Here is a 15900-nt window from a genome sequence, read left to right on the forward strand (position 1 = left end):
ACACTCAGTGTCTGAGGCACAGGGCACTGGCCGAGGAACAGAAGCCAGCATTGGAATCCCAGGGCCTGCAGGGATTCACCGTGGCCCAATTAACTTACAGCTGTAGCCAGGTCCCAGACCCTGGGACCCTCAGTCCATGCTGTGTTTGTAAAACACAATTTCTAGAACACTCACACAGTACGTGGTGCTCATGAAACTCTGCCCCTACCCACCAGGTGGGGACCTACCAGCAGCTGCCCCTGGTGGGGCAGAAGATGGCACTTCCACTAGCAAAGCCCAAGGTACCTTGGTCAGAATCAGACGCTGGATTTAGGACAGAAAAGTTCCAGCCGTGGCTCAGAACAGCCACGTTTCCACTCCCACCACCCAGCAAGCAATGCCTGGGCCACACCAGAAAACCTCTGGTTAAAGCCATCAGCCAATGGATGGGACAGCAGAGGGGCTGTGCTCTTCCCCCAGGTATCAGGGCTGAAAGTGAGGGGAGCCTGGCACTGGAGGGAGCATAGCTTGAGCCCTTGCTCTGTTACAGAGAGGAGCAAATGTCAGGTAGGCCCAGGCTGGGGGAGGAATTGGGAACAACAACAACAACAAAAACCTGCATTTAAACCTGGCCTAGTACCTCCCAACTGTGGGACCGTGGCCAGTGGTTTTTAACTCTGAGTCTGTTTCTTCATATGAAAAACAGTGACGAAAATACCCATCCCTCGATGGGTGGTGGGCGGATGGTGTGTGTGCATGGTATGGGGTTGAGGCTCAGGGTGTAGCAGTCGCTGGCATTGTCAGCATCACAGGGACACCAGGGACTCAGGTTCAGTCCTGACATCAAGCCTCACTCAGCCTGAGATGAGGAGTCTCCACCAGCTGTCACCCAGCTCAAGGGACGGCATGCAATGGGACACTGTCCCAGGTTCTCCAGAACTGCCCACCCACCCCACATGGTAGAGTCAGATCCTCAGCTGTGGCCCCTGCCCCCAGGAAGGCACGAATGAAGGGGCCAGTCCAGAGCCGTTCTGGGGCTGGGACCCCCTCCACGGAAACATGAGCCCACAGATCAGGTGATGGTCAGTTGGCAGGAGCTTAGCTTCCTGCTGGCGCTGACCCAAGACCCCCTGGCTACCCACATAAACCCTTCTAAGCTGAGACCCCAGTCCTGCCCCAGGATCCCTCCCCAGCCATGCCCTACAGAGGAAAGAACCTGGGTTCAAATGCTGACTCTGTCACTTACAGGCTGTGTGACATTAGGTTTCCTCACCCTTAAAATATAAACACTACCACTTACCTCACTGAATACTAGCACAGTATGCCACACACAGTGGTGAGGGGCTGCCAGCCTTAGCCCATTGAATAAGCCCATCTGACGAGACAGATGTGAGCATTTCTTCCATATAAACCAGGAAATAGAGGATTAGAGACTTTAACTTGCTCAAGGTCAAAGAGCTAGTGGCATGCAGAACTGGGATTTGAACCCACATCCATATGATTTTACAACTCCATCCACATTAATGGATATTTATGTATGGCCTACATCTGTCCATGTCTGCAGATACTGGACACAAAATAGTAAATGAGAGACAAGGTCCTTGTCCTCAGGAGCTGACATCAGGAGAGGAGACAGTAAACAAGACTTCCAGTAGCAGGTGCCATGGAGTGGGTAACTGGGTGGTGGTAGATAGCAACCCGGGTGCAGATGGGGGAGGGATGCCTTACTTAGCCAGGTCAGCAGGAGTCTCTCTTAAGAACTCTGGAGAGATGAGAAATTGGTAGGGGCCCAGGAGGTACAAAGTCCCTAAAGCAGGCCTGACCACAGTGACAGAATCCAGGGGCAGAAGGGAGGCCAGTGAAGACCCTGTATGGAGGCAGGACATGCAGCTGAGCCAGATCATAGGCCCTGAGGCCATGCTAAGGAACGGGATTTTTTTTTCTATGTTTAATAAGAACTACTGGTAACGTTCAAGCAGGTAGTACAGTGTGATATGATTTATGAATTTTTACTTTTCCTTTAAACTCTAGAACAATGTAGGGGAATTAAATTATTTATTTATTCACTTATTTTATATGTTAGAGATAGGGTCTTGCTATGTTGCTCAGGTTGGCCTGTAGTGGCTATTCACAAGTGTGATCACAGTACACTACAGCCTCAAATTCCTGGCCTCAAGCGAGCCTCCTGCCTCAGCCTCCTGAGTAGCTGGGAATACAGGTATGCACCACTGCACCTGGCTAGTGCAAATTTTTTAAAGGTCACTGTGGTCTAGGCTGGTGACCACAGCTGTTCATGGCCCTGTTCACATGGTGCTGGATAAAGAGCCTGAGTAGCGTCAGGTGGCACTCAATCAAATTTCCCCAGACCCATCACCCTCAGCATCCGGAGTACTGTGGCCCCAAGCAAATCACCTGTAGGCAGGTTTACTTTTGCTCTGTCCCTACACGTGCCTTGTCCCAGTCCCTGAACACACTAGCTGCTCAGAAAATGCCAGACACTTAGTGAGCTGACACCTGTGAGGACAACTGGAAGTTCAAGGGGCTCACGTCAGGGAAATCAGGGGTCCTGGACTGACACTTACCATCTTGGGTGGCGGGAGGTCTGGAAGGCTCTTCTGAGGGGCCGAGGAGTGCTGGCTGGGCTCCCCATTGGGCAGCAGGCCCTGCTCCTCAGGCGCTGCGGGCAGCAAAAGGAAAAGGCTTCGGTGAGGGGTGACCAGCCTTACACAGGGTCTCCTTCCTCAGGAATGCCTGGTCACATGCACCCCGTGAGTTCTTTTTGAGCAGGTGTTAATTACCCAGGCAGGCAGTCCCTGGAACCGAAGTTGTTTTTCCTCCCTCCAGTAATAGGGTGCAGGAGTGCCCCAGCCATGTGCCTGGGGTTTCTGGCAGCCTCTGTACCTGCTCCCCTACCCATCCCATGTCAAAAAAAAATGGTCTAGCCACAGAGCTTTGGCCAGCAGAGAAGCTGCCTGGTGGCCACTATATTGAGCCACTCTCAGCATGGACCCTGTGATTATGGCTCTTTCCTCCCACAGTTTACGTGGAAGGCAAGTGACCCCCGCCAGAGTGGCCAACCTCATCTGGATGAGCTCTGCCATGTCCCAGGCTTGGTGAGGGGCAGGAAGTGAAGGAGCCACACTGGGGAAGTGAGGCCACCAACCCTCGGTGCACTTGGAAGGAAAGGTGCCGAAGACACTTCTGAGCCTGTCCATTTCAGCCAGCCCTGGGACAGACAGGCTCGGGCAGGCCTGATATCGGGGATTTGGTGGCTGATGTCTCAAAGACAAGGCTTCAACAGGACTGAGTGCTTTGCCACGCTGTGTTCCCACCCCTCTCTAAGCCTTTGTGGTTAAGTCACAGGCTTGGAAGTTAGGAATTGGAGCTTCTTAGCCTGCCTCTTCTGCAACTAGGCAGCTCTGCATACCTCTGGGCCTCCCCGGGGTCTTGCCAGGCCCCTCCCTGGAGGTTTTAAGGGAAAAGCAGAGAGCAGAACAGAGCAGAAGAGTGAGGCACCATGGAAGACAACATATGTCCTTCCCATGGGAGACAAAACGTTCCGCCAAAGACAGCACCTTTGAACATCATCTTTGACTATTAAGGCAGTTGCTGACACCACCATTTATTTCTCTCTCCTCTTCCTCAAAACAGACTTCTATCAAAAGACATAAAGGCAGAACCGTGGGATCAGCACCACACACAGCTGCTTTCTTCGAACATCTGAATTATGACTTCCTGTTCCTGGGATGATGCTGGGAACAGCCAAAAAGTTTTAGGGCCAGATTCCTTATCCAATGGGCAAGGAGGGGGTGGCCTGTTGAAACATCCTGAAATACATCAACCCAAAATACGACCAACAAAAATGTGGCTTCCAAAAATAACTCCGCCAGGCGGGTCTGTGTGCCGGCTGGGAGGAAAGAGAGGTGGGACAGAACCAGCTTGGACCTTCCCCCATCCCAGGAGTGGCCATCATACCAGCGTCAGTGATCCCAGCCTCATACCTTTGCCTTGAGACTCTGCATTCTGTTGCTTGTTGATGGTCACTTTGTTCATATAAATGTACTCCTCATCAGAGCCTGCAGAAGGAAGGAGACACAGGCTTTGTGTGACTTCATGAAGAGAAAGGGCCTCCAGCTAGAAACCCTGTTACCCCAGAGCTGTTTTCATCTGCCTAGGTTCCAGTAAAAGCACACAGCATTTTCAGTGGATTGAAAGAATAGTCCAACATGCAAAGAGCTGACAGATTTCCGAAAGAGAAATGACAAGTTGCTGACTGCTAGTTTTCTAGCCTGACCGAGGGTGTGGGGGCAGGTAAGATACAGAAGGATAGCTTATGGTATAAAAATCCTGCACTTTGGGAGGCCGAGGCAGGCGGATCACTTGAGGTCAGGAGTCGGAGACCAGCCCGGCCAACATGGTGAAACCCTGTCTCTACTAAAAATACAAAAGTTAGCCAGGCATGGTAGCTATACTCCTAGCTACTCAGGAGACTGAAGCAGGAGAATCACTTGAACCTGGGAGACAGAGTTTGCAGTGAGCTGAAATCGCACCACTGCACTCCAGCCTGGGCAACAGAGTGCGACTCCATCTTAAAAAGAAAAAAAGAAAAGAAAAAAGAAATCTTAAGTTCAAGATCTGCCTTGTATTCCACCAAGTAGAGATGTCTCTGGGCTTCCTAGCATTTCATTTAAATTGTAAAATATTTCCTGTCATTCTCACCCTAGTCTGAATTACTTGAATGGGCTGATCCAGTGTGTATAGATAACCCAGGTCACACTGAGGACCTGGAAGTTTAGTTCGCAGGCCTCTAGGTAGGGGGCCATTGGATGGGCGAAGGGGGACCTGAATAGCCAAATCATGTGATTTCTGAATTTAAAGGGGTGAGTATCCTAAGAATAAGAACTGAGGAGCCACCAGCCGCCTGCTCTACCCTATAGATTATACCCTGCAGTGGCACAATCCATGCCTCCTTTAAAACCACTTCTGTGCAGGTTAAGTCACCTTTCCCATGCCTGCCTGGGCAGAGAAAAGCTGGCCTCCTAACTCTTGCTCCATTTCCAATCCCCCAAGGACCCTTTCTTCAGAAGTCTTCAGAGGAAGCTCATTCTAGTGTTTCTCTTCATCAAAATCCTCTTGAATTTCTTCTGCAGCCTTAATTTGCATTTCCTAGAAACTTGTGGCTGATAAATTCCAGTGGTTAGAGACCGCGTTACTGAGCCAAAGGACCCAGTTCTAACCTCTGGCGAAGGAAGCAGTTCAGCGTCACTCTGTTCCACGGCCACAGACCGCCCAAACTCCAGCCAACAGGCCTGCAAAAGCTGGGCCCCGAGAGCCAAGAGGAACAGGAGGGGGCTGGATAGAGCCTCAGTGATGAGCACCTGGGGTTGTCATCTTAGTGCCTTGCCCTGCCAGGACCAGTCAGCAATGTTACCCCTGTGCCAGGGACTGCAGCAGTTTATGCAGTTTATGCATAGTGGGAGCTATGAGGTACAAATGGAGTGAACCAGAACTCACAGATTCCCACCCACTGAGACTCAGAGGGGGCTGGGTCAGTCCCTTCTCCAGCGCATGGCAGAGGGGAAAAGTGCCCTGCAGGGAGAGGCAGGAGACGGGGTCTCAACCAAAGCTTTGCCGTAACGGCATAATTCTGGGCAAAGCACCTAACCCTTGTGCCTCCGTTTTCTTGTCTGCATGACAAAATACTGCCTGTTTCAACCAAACTCTTCAGTTTTCAAGAGTACAAAACTCAGATACTAGGGGGTTTGGAAAGGTAAGGTAACCTTACAACTAAGATGAAAAATGACAGCTTAAAACATGGGACATGACTCAAAGGCTCAACAATGGGAAAATGGTAACAAACCATGGCACATCAACATATATAACAGCAAGTCACCTTTAAAAGCTCAGTGGGTTACTGAAGAGGGTATAAATTGGCATGGCCATTTTACAGATGATTTTGGAGGATACATTTTTGTGTTCATATTCTTTGACCCAGCATTTCTACTGCCAGAAAGGTATCCTACAGACAAACTCTAGCATTTAAATAGAAAATTGTATTTGACGACATTCACTGCAATACTGCATGATTTTTTTTAAAAAAAAAGAATACAACATATGGCCGGGCACAGTGGCTCACATCTGTAATCCCAGCACTTTGGGAGGCCGAGGCGGGCGGATCACGAGGTCAGGAGATCGAGACCATCCTGGCTAACATGGTGAAACCCCATCTCTACTAAAAATACAAAAAATTAGCCAGGTGTAGTGGTGGGCGCCTGTAGTCCCAGCTACTCGGGAGGCTGAGGCAGGAGAATGGCGTGAACCCAGGAGGCGGAGCTTGCAGTGAGCTGAGATAGTGCCACTGCACTCCAGCTTGGCCAACAGAGCAAGACTCCATCTCAAAAAAAAAAAAAATTCAACTTAAATGTCTACCAATAGGTTAAACATTAGGATTCATCCAGCATTGAACTCTACCCAATCGTGAAAACTAGCAAGGTAGCTCTGTGTCTGTTTACAAAGATACCCAAGACCTAGAGTTTAATTATAAGATCATGTTTCAGAATAGCAAAAAAAGAAACAGTATATGAATTGTCAACACATGGAAATGTGTGCATGCAGCAATTCTAAATATAAAAATAATGTAAAGCAGAAACAGAGGCAAACCACAGCTACTCCAAAATATTCAGATAATGCTGATAAGGATCAGAAAAGGAACTGGAAGAACATAAATAGTGTTAGGTGTTCATTTTTTTTTTTTATATCATTAACTGAGTTCACATATCTATACAAAAAAATAAAAGCCAAGATGTTATTGTTTTAAATGTTGGATTCTGAGCAGGTGTTTTCTCTCTAAGATGATGATTTGTAAGTTGCAGAGAAAACTCACACTGGCCACTTCATGAGGGTGCATCGGCCCACCTCGGGTGGGCTGCAGGCTGAGGCTGACTTGGTTTTGATTCTCAGAGGGTTGCTAATCTAGGACTCTCCAGGTTGGGAAGTAAGAGGCTCCCAAGACCTTCTGCAATTGTGGGAAAAATACAGTAAACCTGGCCCTAGACAGGGAGGCCACGGACAGGCAGGCCAGACTGCTCAGTCCTGTCTAGGAGGCGGCAGCCTTGGGCTAGAGAACTTTCTATCATTCACTCAACTATCTGACGAAGTGCATTCAGCATCAGCACTGTGCTAAGTGTTGGGGATACAGCAGAAAACAGATGTTACCTCTGCCTTTGTGAACCCCACAGTCTGGCAGGAGAGACATACCTGAATCTGATCGTTACACAGTGGGTGGGAAATGACTACGGCCTGAAGGTGTTGGGAAGATGGGCTCAAAGTGCTTGGAGGTCTGCAGAGGGTGGTCCTTCCCAGAGAACTGGCATAGGGTGGGGAGGAAGAACATGAACCTCTTTGCTACCACTGGATACAGAACATTTGAAGTGCTTTTGATCAGAGGGGCAGCCACTGAAACGTCCCTGGAGCCTCTGAGTGTGGGGGTGGGAGTGTGAGGCAGGAGTGGGGGCTGGTGTGGTGGGGACACAGCTGTCACTGGTGAAGGCTAGAATAGACAACAGGGAGCCAAGCCCTCAATACACAGATCTTAGTCTATGCCTGGACCTCTCCATCCAGACAAAAAGCAAAGAGGGTAGAAAAATTTGTGTTACACTGAGAAAAAAAGAAACAAAGATCAGAAAACTCAAAGAGACAATTCCCTTTGTGAAGTGTAAATGCACACATACACATCCTGCCCAAAATGTGTGGAAGTCCCAGAAGCTCAGCCTGTTGGACCACGGCTATCTTGAGATGATCACCTCGCCTCCACCTACAAGTCTCAACAGGCTGAGCTAAGTTTTGGGTAGAGGTGGGCCTGGGAGGCCGAGGGAAAGAACGCTGTAATTTCAGGTGCGGTATGTGTGTTTACGATTCCGTCCTGTGTGACACAACAGTTAACTGCAGTGCAATGGAGCAGGGGGAGATAAGGTTAGGTCCACCTGTCCAGGCCCAAGCCCTGGCTCTGCCCTCAGAGCCGTGTGCCCTCAGGCAAGTGACTTTCAGAGGCTTGGTTTCCTTGTTGGTAAAATGGGAATACACTTTGGGATAAAGGATGAATGATGTCATCCATGTCATTTACTGCATTAAGTACAGGGACAGAGAAAGTACACAATAAATGTTGGCTGCTATTGTACCTACTCTGCAGTCTAAGGGGTACAAAGAGGACCAGAAGGGAAGTTCCGTTAAACAGTGGCTATTAACAAGTGGGCTTCGCTTCTGGGAATGCAGGCCCCAGGCCTCAGTGTGGCTGTGCATGGGTGGCACTCTGGAGGTGATTCACCTTGGGGAACCCATGACCAGTTCTCAGCAGCTTCCCACCCCCTACGAGCTGCAGAGTCCACGGAGAGGGGAAGGCCTGACTTTATAAGAGCCAATCAAGGGCAGAACAAAAAGGTCATCCTACAGGAAGCCACATCATAGGTTAATTCAAAAAAGAGACCACATGTAGGAGGCGCTGCCAGAGTGGTTAGCACCAAGATCCACAGGTCAGACTTATCACAAACTGGTGGTTTCCAGTTCCCAACAGAGGTGTTTTTTTATCATTGAACATTCAAGGTGGAACATATCGAAGTGGTGTGGGGAGTGTACTTTTTAGAGGATTCCACTGATGAATCCTTCATGGAGTGAATCATCCCCCTCCAACTTTCCCACTTTGTAATGTAGATTTCCCATCTGTGTTCCCACGATGGGCTGCTTTGATGTGCTGCTGACCAGCACTCCCGGCGGCAGGCAGGCAGACGCTCCCTACAAAGCCTTCAGGAGCATGGGAAGCTGCAAAGTCTGAAGGAAAACACCTCTGATGAGAGGCTAAGGCAGATGATTCCTCCAGAAGAGAAGACAGATGGGCATATAGCGACATGCCTCGGCTTTACGACTGCTTATTCAGAGAATAGAAACTAGTTCCACAGGGAACAGGGAAGGGGAAAGTCCTTGAAATGTAGCCTGGCAGATTCAGGTTGGACACAAGGAAGCATTTCTGGACTGTGATGGCCGGGGCAGGTGGAGACTTCCCTTCCCTGGCAGGACTTGGCCCGTTCCCGCTGGGAGGCAGATGGATTAGATGCTCTCGCACGGTCCCTGACCGTCCCCAAACAGCATTTCCAGTTCTCAAACATCTGACATAAAAATCAACTCAACTGTTATGACTTCACAAAAAGGGTTTTCCTTTTTTAAAAGAATCTGAATTTGCCAGAAATAAAACCATATGTCCACAAGACGACTTTTTCAAGAATGTTCCTAGCCGCCTCCTTCGTAATAGTTCAAATCTGTGAACAACCCAAATGGCCATCAGTAAGTGAAAGGATAAACAGATTGTAATGTATTCACAGAATGGAATACTACTCAGCAATAAAAGGAACAAACTACAGACACACTCAACAGCATGGATGAATCTCCAGAGAAGCCAGACATACAGTACACATCGTATGAATCCATTTATACAGAGCTCCAGCACAGGCAATATCAACCAGCACAATGGTTGCTTGTGTTGGGCGGCTGGGAATGGCCAAGACAGAACTCTCTGGATGATGGAAATGTTCTATATCTTGTTTTGGGCGATGAGGACACAAGGGTATACAATTATCAAAACTCACTGAATTATTTCACATATGTGCACTTTGTACGTAAACGATCTCAATTTAAAAAAGACAGAAAAATCATGGACTCAGGGTTCTGTAATTTACAAAGTCTTCCAACTATGTTTTCCCTTGGGTTGTATAATATTGGGCAGGTTAAACTCTCCAGGTCTCAGTTTCCCCCTCTATAACAACAGCACCAGCCTCACAGGGATGTCTTAAAGATGAAATGGGTTATTACATATGCTCATGGGAATGCTCATTAAGCCCTAGCTATTATTATAATTTATTATTCCATCTCTACTTTCAACCAGCATGGAAGAGTGCTTTGAAGATACTTCGTTTAAAACCTCACTCGTGGGCTGCTGTGTCAAGTGGCCAGAAATTTCTGGGGCTCTGGCCCAACTCGGGTCAGTCCTGCACCATTGTTATGGGGTGAAGTGTGTCCCCTGAAAATTCATATATTAAATCCTAGCACCCAGTATACCTCGGAATATGATTGCATTTGGAGATAGGGTCTTCAAAGAGGTAACTAAGTTAAAATAAGATAATTAGGGTGACCCTAATCGACTATGACTGATACCCTTATAAAGAGAGGAGATTAAGGCCAGGCATGGTGGCTCACGCCTGTAATCCCAGCACTTTGGGAGGCTGAGGTGGATGGATCACCTGAGGTCAGGAGTTTGAGACCAGCCTGGCCAACATAGTGAAACCCTGTCTACTAAAAATACACAATTAGCTGGGCATGGTGGTGGGCACCTGTAATCCCAGCTACTCCGGAAGCTGAGGCAGGAGAATCGCTTGAACCTGGGAGGGGGAGGTTGCAGTGGACTGAGATCATGCCACTGCACTCCAGCCTGGGCAACAGAGCAAGACCCCGTCTCAAAAAAAAAAAAAAAAAAAAAAAAGAGAGAGAGATTGGAGATTAGGGTCAGGCATGGTGGCTCACACCTGTAATCCCAGCACTTTGAGGGGCCCAGGCAGGGCGGATAGCTTGAGCCCATGAGCTCGAGACCAGCCTGGGCAACATGGCGAAATCCCATCTCTACAAAAAAACAAATACAAAAAAAAAAAAAATAGCTGGGCATGGTGGCATGTACCTGTAGACCCAGCTACTTGGGAGCCCAGGAGGTTGAGGCTACAGTGAACCATGATCGCGCCACTGCACTCCAGACTGGGTGACAGAGTGAGCCCCTGCTTCAAAAAAGTTAATTAAAAGAAGAGGTGACTGGGACACAGACACAGAGAAAAACCCATGTGAGGACACAGGGAGAAGACAGCCATCAGCCCGCCAGGGAGAGACGCCTCAGAAGGGACCAAACCTATTGATACCTTGATGTTAGACTTCTGGCCTCCAGAAGTGTGAGAAAATAAGTGTCGTTTATAGCACCCAGCCTGTGATCCTTAGCTATGGCAGCCCGCACTGACTCACAACCATCTCTGTTGGCGTGGAGGCCTCTGCACCACCCAGGGCCCACACTCACTGCTGCTTTTGGTGTAAAGCCGGAGGAGCTCTGCCAGGCAGCTCTTCTTCACCAGTGCTGTGCTGCTCAGGTTCTCCTGGTCAAGAATCTTGAGGAAGTCATCCAACTCTGTCAGCAGCTGTTCCAGGGCTAGGGACAGGAAACAGAAGAAACTTATAGCGGCTGCCCTCTCTCCAAAGCCCAGCTCAGATACACCTCGGGACCCTGCAGCCTCCCACCTCGAACCCTCTGGTCCCAAGAGGAAGGGTTTGGTGTGAGGTCTGGCAGCGTATGGGGGGACTGGGCAGAAGATGGGATTCTCAGCTCCAGGGCCACAGGGAGAGAGAAACAGGCCCTTGGCTTGGAGATGAACAGCCTCCGCTGAAGCCCCAGCCCTACCAGGTGCTGGAAGAGTGACAACGGCCTCATCGGCCAACTTTCTATCTCCTCCACTGCAAACGCCTGCCCTCACGGGGCTCTTGTGAAAACTAAGAGAGCACTACTTCCAAAATGCTTTGAGGGCCGTTGAGCTCTGCTCTTAGAGCTGTGGCTAGAATGAGGGTTACTCTCATCTTGATCCTCTCCGGGTGGCTTTGGGCCCATTTACTTCTTAAGTCTTTTAGGTCAAATGCTTTGTAAAGTTCCTTCCAGTTCTGAAGCTCTGTGGTTGTAAGCCTCACCTTGGCTTGGCTGCACGGCTTTAAAGTACGAATCTGTTCACAGGTTGTCCATGATTAAAAGCCACACCTGGGCTGAGCGCGGTGGCTCACACCTGTAATCCCAGCACTTTGGGAGGCCAAGGCGGGTGGATCACAAGGTCAGGAGATCGAGACCATCCTGGCCAACAGGGTGAAATCCCCGTCTCTACTAAAAATACAAAAATTAGCTGGGCATGGTGGCGTGCACCTGTGTTCCCAGCTACTTGGCAGGCTGAGGCAGGAGAATCGCCTGAACCTGGGAGGCGGAGGTTCAAGCAGTGAGCTGAGATCACACCACTGCACTCCAGCCTGGTGACAGAGCAAGACTCCATCTCAAAAAAAAAAAAAAAAAAAAAAAAGAAAAGAAAAAGGCCACACCTGGTTCCTCAGAAGCCCTACCTGGCCTCCAAAGCCCTGCAGACTGAAGCAGCCTCCCCCGTGGTCACTGTCATACTCCACAGCCCGGACACGGCACCGCTCTTTCCTTCTCTGGCCTTCACACATCATGGTCTTCTCCCCCTCTGCTAAATCACACTTGTCCCTGTGTTACCAGTGGTAGTTATCCATATAGATCTGCAGCAACCTCAATTCTTGCCTCCTCAGAAGAAAGAATTTGAGGGGCATAAGGCAGAAGGGGAAACTGAGACAAGTCTCAGAGCAGAAGTGAAAGTTTATTAGAAAGCTTTAGAACAGTAAGGAAAGGAAAAGAAGCAAAGTCCAACTTGGAAGACGGCTACGTGGGTGACCTGAGAAAACAAGTGTGAGGCTTGACCGCTAGACTTGGGGTTTTCTACGCTGGCATACTTCTGGGATTTGCCTTACTTCCCCCACTCCTGAGATCTTATTGGGAAGCTGCTGATTGCTTTCAGGTGTTTCCTATGAGGAGCCTGCCTTTCTCTGGCACTAGCTGTGACCAATCATTCCTTTAGAGAAACAGTTAACAACTGCCTGACCATCACCTGGTGGTCATCCAACACTCCTAGTGTGTGGGGCGGGGTGGGGAGCCCTCTCCTGCCTGCTCATACCTAACTAGCTATCCGCTGTAACACCTCAGGTCTTGGTCTAGATAACATTCCTCCTGAGACGCCTTCTCTGGGCCTCTTTAACAGATCCATGTTACCAGCACTGGCCTCTGTGGTAGGCTAAATATTGGGCCCCTAATGATATCCATGACCTAACCCCTCGAATCTGTGAATATGCTACTTGATGTGGCAAAGGGACTTCACAGATGTGATTTAATGAGGAGATGATCCTGGTTTGTGCAGGTGAGCACAGTGTAATCACAGTGGCTCTTATAAGGGGGGAGGTAGGAGGGTAAGAGTCAGGGAGATAAGATGCTACCATGTTGGCTTTGGGGATGGAGGAAGGGACCATGAGCCGAGGAACACAGGTGGCTTCTGGAATCTGGAAAAGGTGAAGAAGTAGATTCTTTCCTAGAGCCTCCAGGAGGAATAGAGCCCTGTGGCCCCCTCTCAGATTCTGATCTCCAGAACTGTAGATTAACGAGTTCGTGTTGCTTTATGTCACTAAGTTTGGTAATTTGTTACCACAGCAATAAGAAACTGAGACATCCTCTCACAGCTCTGACTGCATCACAGGGTAGCTGTCTGTGTCACCATTTAGCTGCAAGCTCCAAGGACAGGCTTTGTGTGGAGCTCACATTTCCAGGGCCCAGCACAATATCCAATAAATATTTGTTGACTAAATGAGTAAATGAAAGCAAAGCAAATCTATCCACTTACTTTGTACATGAAAGAATCCCATGGCTGAATTATAAGAAAAATAAATTAGTGGCCTGGATTAAGAGTAAAGAGAAGTCCACTAAAAATCCAGGTATCTGGCAGGTCCTATCTAGCCAAAATACTGGAACAGATGGGATTTTAAAAAGCATCTCCTCTACTTATCTAGCTTACATAATACAGTCACAACACTGAGAACCCAAACAATTCTTCCCCCAAATGGCCTCCATGAAACCAACTCCTAGAGTTTACTGCATGAATGAGCTGTTCTGAAACCTGGACCCCAGCAACTTGCCCACCATCCAGAACCCTTGGCACCTCCTGCTTTCCTCATGATCACTCTGCTCCAGACCAGCATGAGCTCCCCGTCTGCATGGGCAGCCTTTCATTTGTGTCACTCTAGAGGCAAGTCAGTGGCTCAGGACAAACAGGCACTTTGTGGGAAGCCTGTACTCATTTGCTCACCTCACCCCTGCTCCTTTGTCTCCCTGGCATTGCTGGTCAGCCCCACCATGACACTGAGCAGATTTACAAATAACCAGCAAGGAGGGAGGGAGGGAGGCTGGCACTGGGCTCACCAGAGTGCAGGGCAGAGACTAAGCTCTTCCAGGTAGTTAAGTGTTTGCACAAAGAGCATGGGTCACAGGAGCTTCTCAGCAGACAGAGAAGCATCGGCGGGATCAGTTACTGTGGGCATCACTAGAGGTTGCACCTGGCAAAAGTTGCCCTGTTGCCCTTGACCTTAACCAGTAGGGCCTCCCACCATCTGACCCAGGGGAGCTTCTCTGCTGGAGCTGGAGGCCTCAGCCCTATGCCCTGCTGTGACCAGACTTGCTCACCAAGGGCCAAGAGCCGCACTGCCAGCATCACCACACCCTCATCCAAGGCAATGGTGCTGCTAGGCCTGGATGACTGAGCCGAACCAGAGAAGAACGGGAGACAACGCCAAGGCGGAGAAACTGAATTAAACAAGGAAATGAAAGGAGCGCGATGATGGCAAAATTCCAACTCTTGCCTGAGATAAAGTGAGGAGGGACCATAATCCAGCCTTATAAATGAGAGCCCTGATGGTCTGCAAACAAACATTTGCTACTATGAAGTCCACGAGCATTGACTCAGCATCTGCTAGGCTGGCCCACAGAAGCATTTAAAAGAAAGAAGAAAGCATGTTCTCCCAACTAAAAGGCCTTAGCTTGTGTTGCGTTTTGTTACTAACAGCTATTCATGAGTTTCCTTTCGGCCACAGGAACTCAAAAGCAGTGAGCTTGAAGAAGCCAAACCAGGGAAAATAAATGGAGGACAACGACAGTGAGCCTTGAACTCAGCTTCAGGGGACGAGGGAAAGTGAAAGGGCCTTGCAACGCAATCGGGGTCTCAAGCTGCATTTTTCCTGACTTCTGTACTTCTCAAGGCTGTCCCTCTGCTGCCACTTCAAAAAAAACCCATAAAAACTGTAGGTATCTTTTCACTTCCGCATCCTTGGCTATTCCCAAAAGCTGCCTAATTCCTGGAAAATAGCCTTTGTTTCTATTTCACGTGAGCCAATATGTACCAAGCCAAAGGATGGAAAGTGCTGGGCCTGGCCCTGGGGAAACAAAGGTGACCCCAAGGGGTCCTCAGCCCTTCCAGAGGCCTAGTGAACCCAGGGTGAGAAGAAAACTAATCCAGGGATGTCTCCAAGGACCAGCAATGCAATAAGGAAAGTGAGGCAAACTCTGAGTTTATCAGGAAAAGGAATTGTAGCTCGTCATTGAGGAATGCATAGGAGCTCACTGGAAAGGGGCAGAGGCATTTTAAGAAGAAGGGATGGCTGGGCACAGTGGCTCACGTTTGTAATCCCAGCACTTTGGGAGGCCAAGGTGGGCAGATCACCTGAGGTCAGGAGTTCGAGACCAGCCTGGCCAACCTGGCAAAACCCTGTCTCTACTAAAAATACAAAAACTAGCCAGGGGTGGTGGCATGCACCTGTAATCCCAGCTACCCGGGGGGCCGAGGCAGGAGAATCGCTTGAACCTGAGAGGCGGGTTGCAGTGAGCCGAGATCACACCACTGCCCTCCAGCCCGGGCAACACAGCAAGACTCCATCTCAAAAAAAAAAAAAAAAAAGGAAAGAAAGAAAAAGGGATGAGATGCTCAGAAAACTTGAGCCCTGAAAGTACATGTGTTTGGGAAACCACCCAGTGGCTCTGTGTATCGGGTGAACATGGAGCATGGAGGTGGGTGGGGGTGGGCCTCAAAGGGGAGAAGGTGGGCTCTGAGGCCAGAACTGTGGATTGGGGGTGATGCAGAGGAAGAGGGCTTTATTATTCTGCTCAGAAGTTGGTGCCTTATTCTGCAGGGTCATGCAAGGCTGTTCTTTAAGCAGACTAGAGAGAATAATCCTGAAGCTGTAGGGGTCATCAAG

At 49.2% G+C, this 15900-nt stretch overlaps 1 protein-coding gene across 21 annotated transcripts in view; it reads right to left on the reverse strand.

Annotated features, from left to right (window-relative positions):
- AFAP1L2 (actin filament associated protein 1 like 2) overlaps positions 1–15900 on the reverse strand; it is a 110248-nt gene that overhangs the window by 34929 nt on the left and 59419 nt on the right. For all 21 annotated transcript variants that reach the window (XM_055352191.2, XM_055352190.2, XM_055352199.2 and 18 more), the window contains 3 exons: positions 11081–11209; positions 3981–4055; positions 2562–2656 (listed from right to left, as the gene is read on the reverse strand). In XM_055352191.2, coding sequence (XP_055208166.2) covers positions 2562–2656; positions 3981–4055; positions 11081–11209 — 299 coding nt within the window. The remainder of the gene's footprint in view (positions 1–2561; positions 2657–3980; positions 4056–11080; positions 11210–15900) is intronic.

This window comes from Gorilla gorilla, chromosome 8 (assembly GCF_029281585.2).
Source record: "Gorilla gorilla gorilla isolate KB3781 chromosome 8, NHGRI_mGorGor1-v2.1_pri, whole genome shotgun sequence".
Lineage (NCBI taxonomy): Eukaryota > Metazoa > Chordata > Mammalia > Primates > Hominidae > Gorilla > Gorilla gorilla.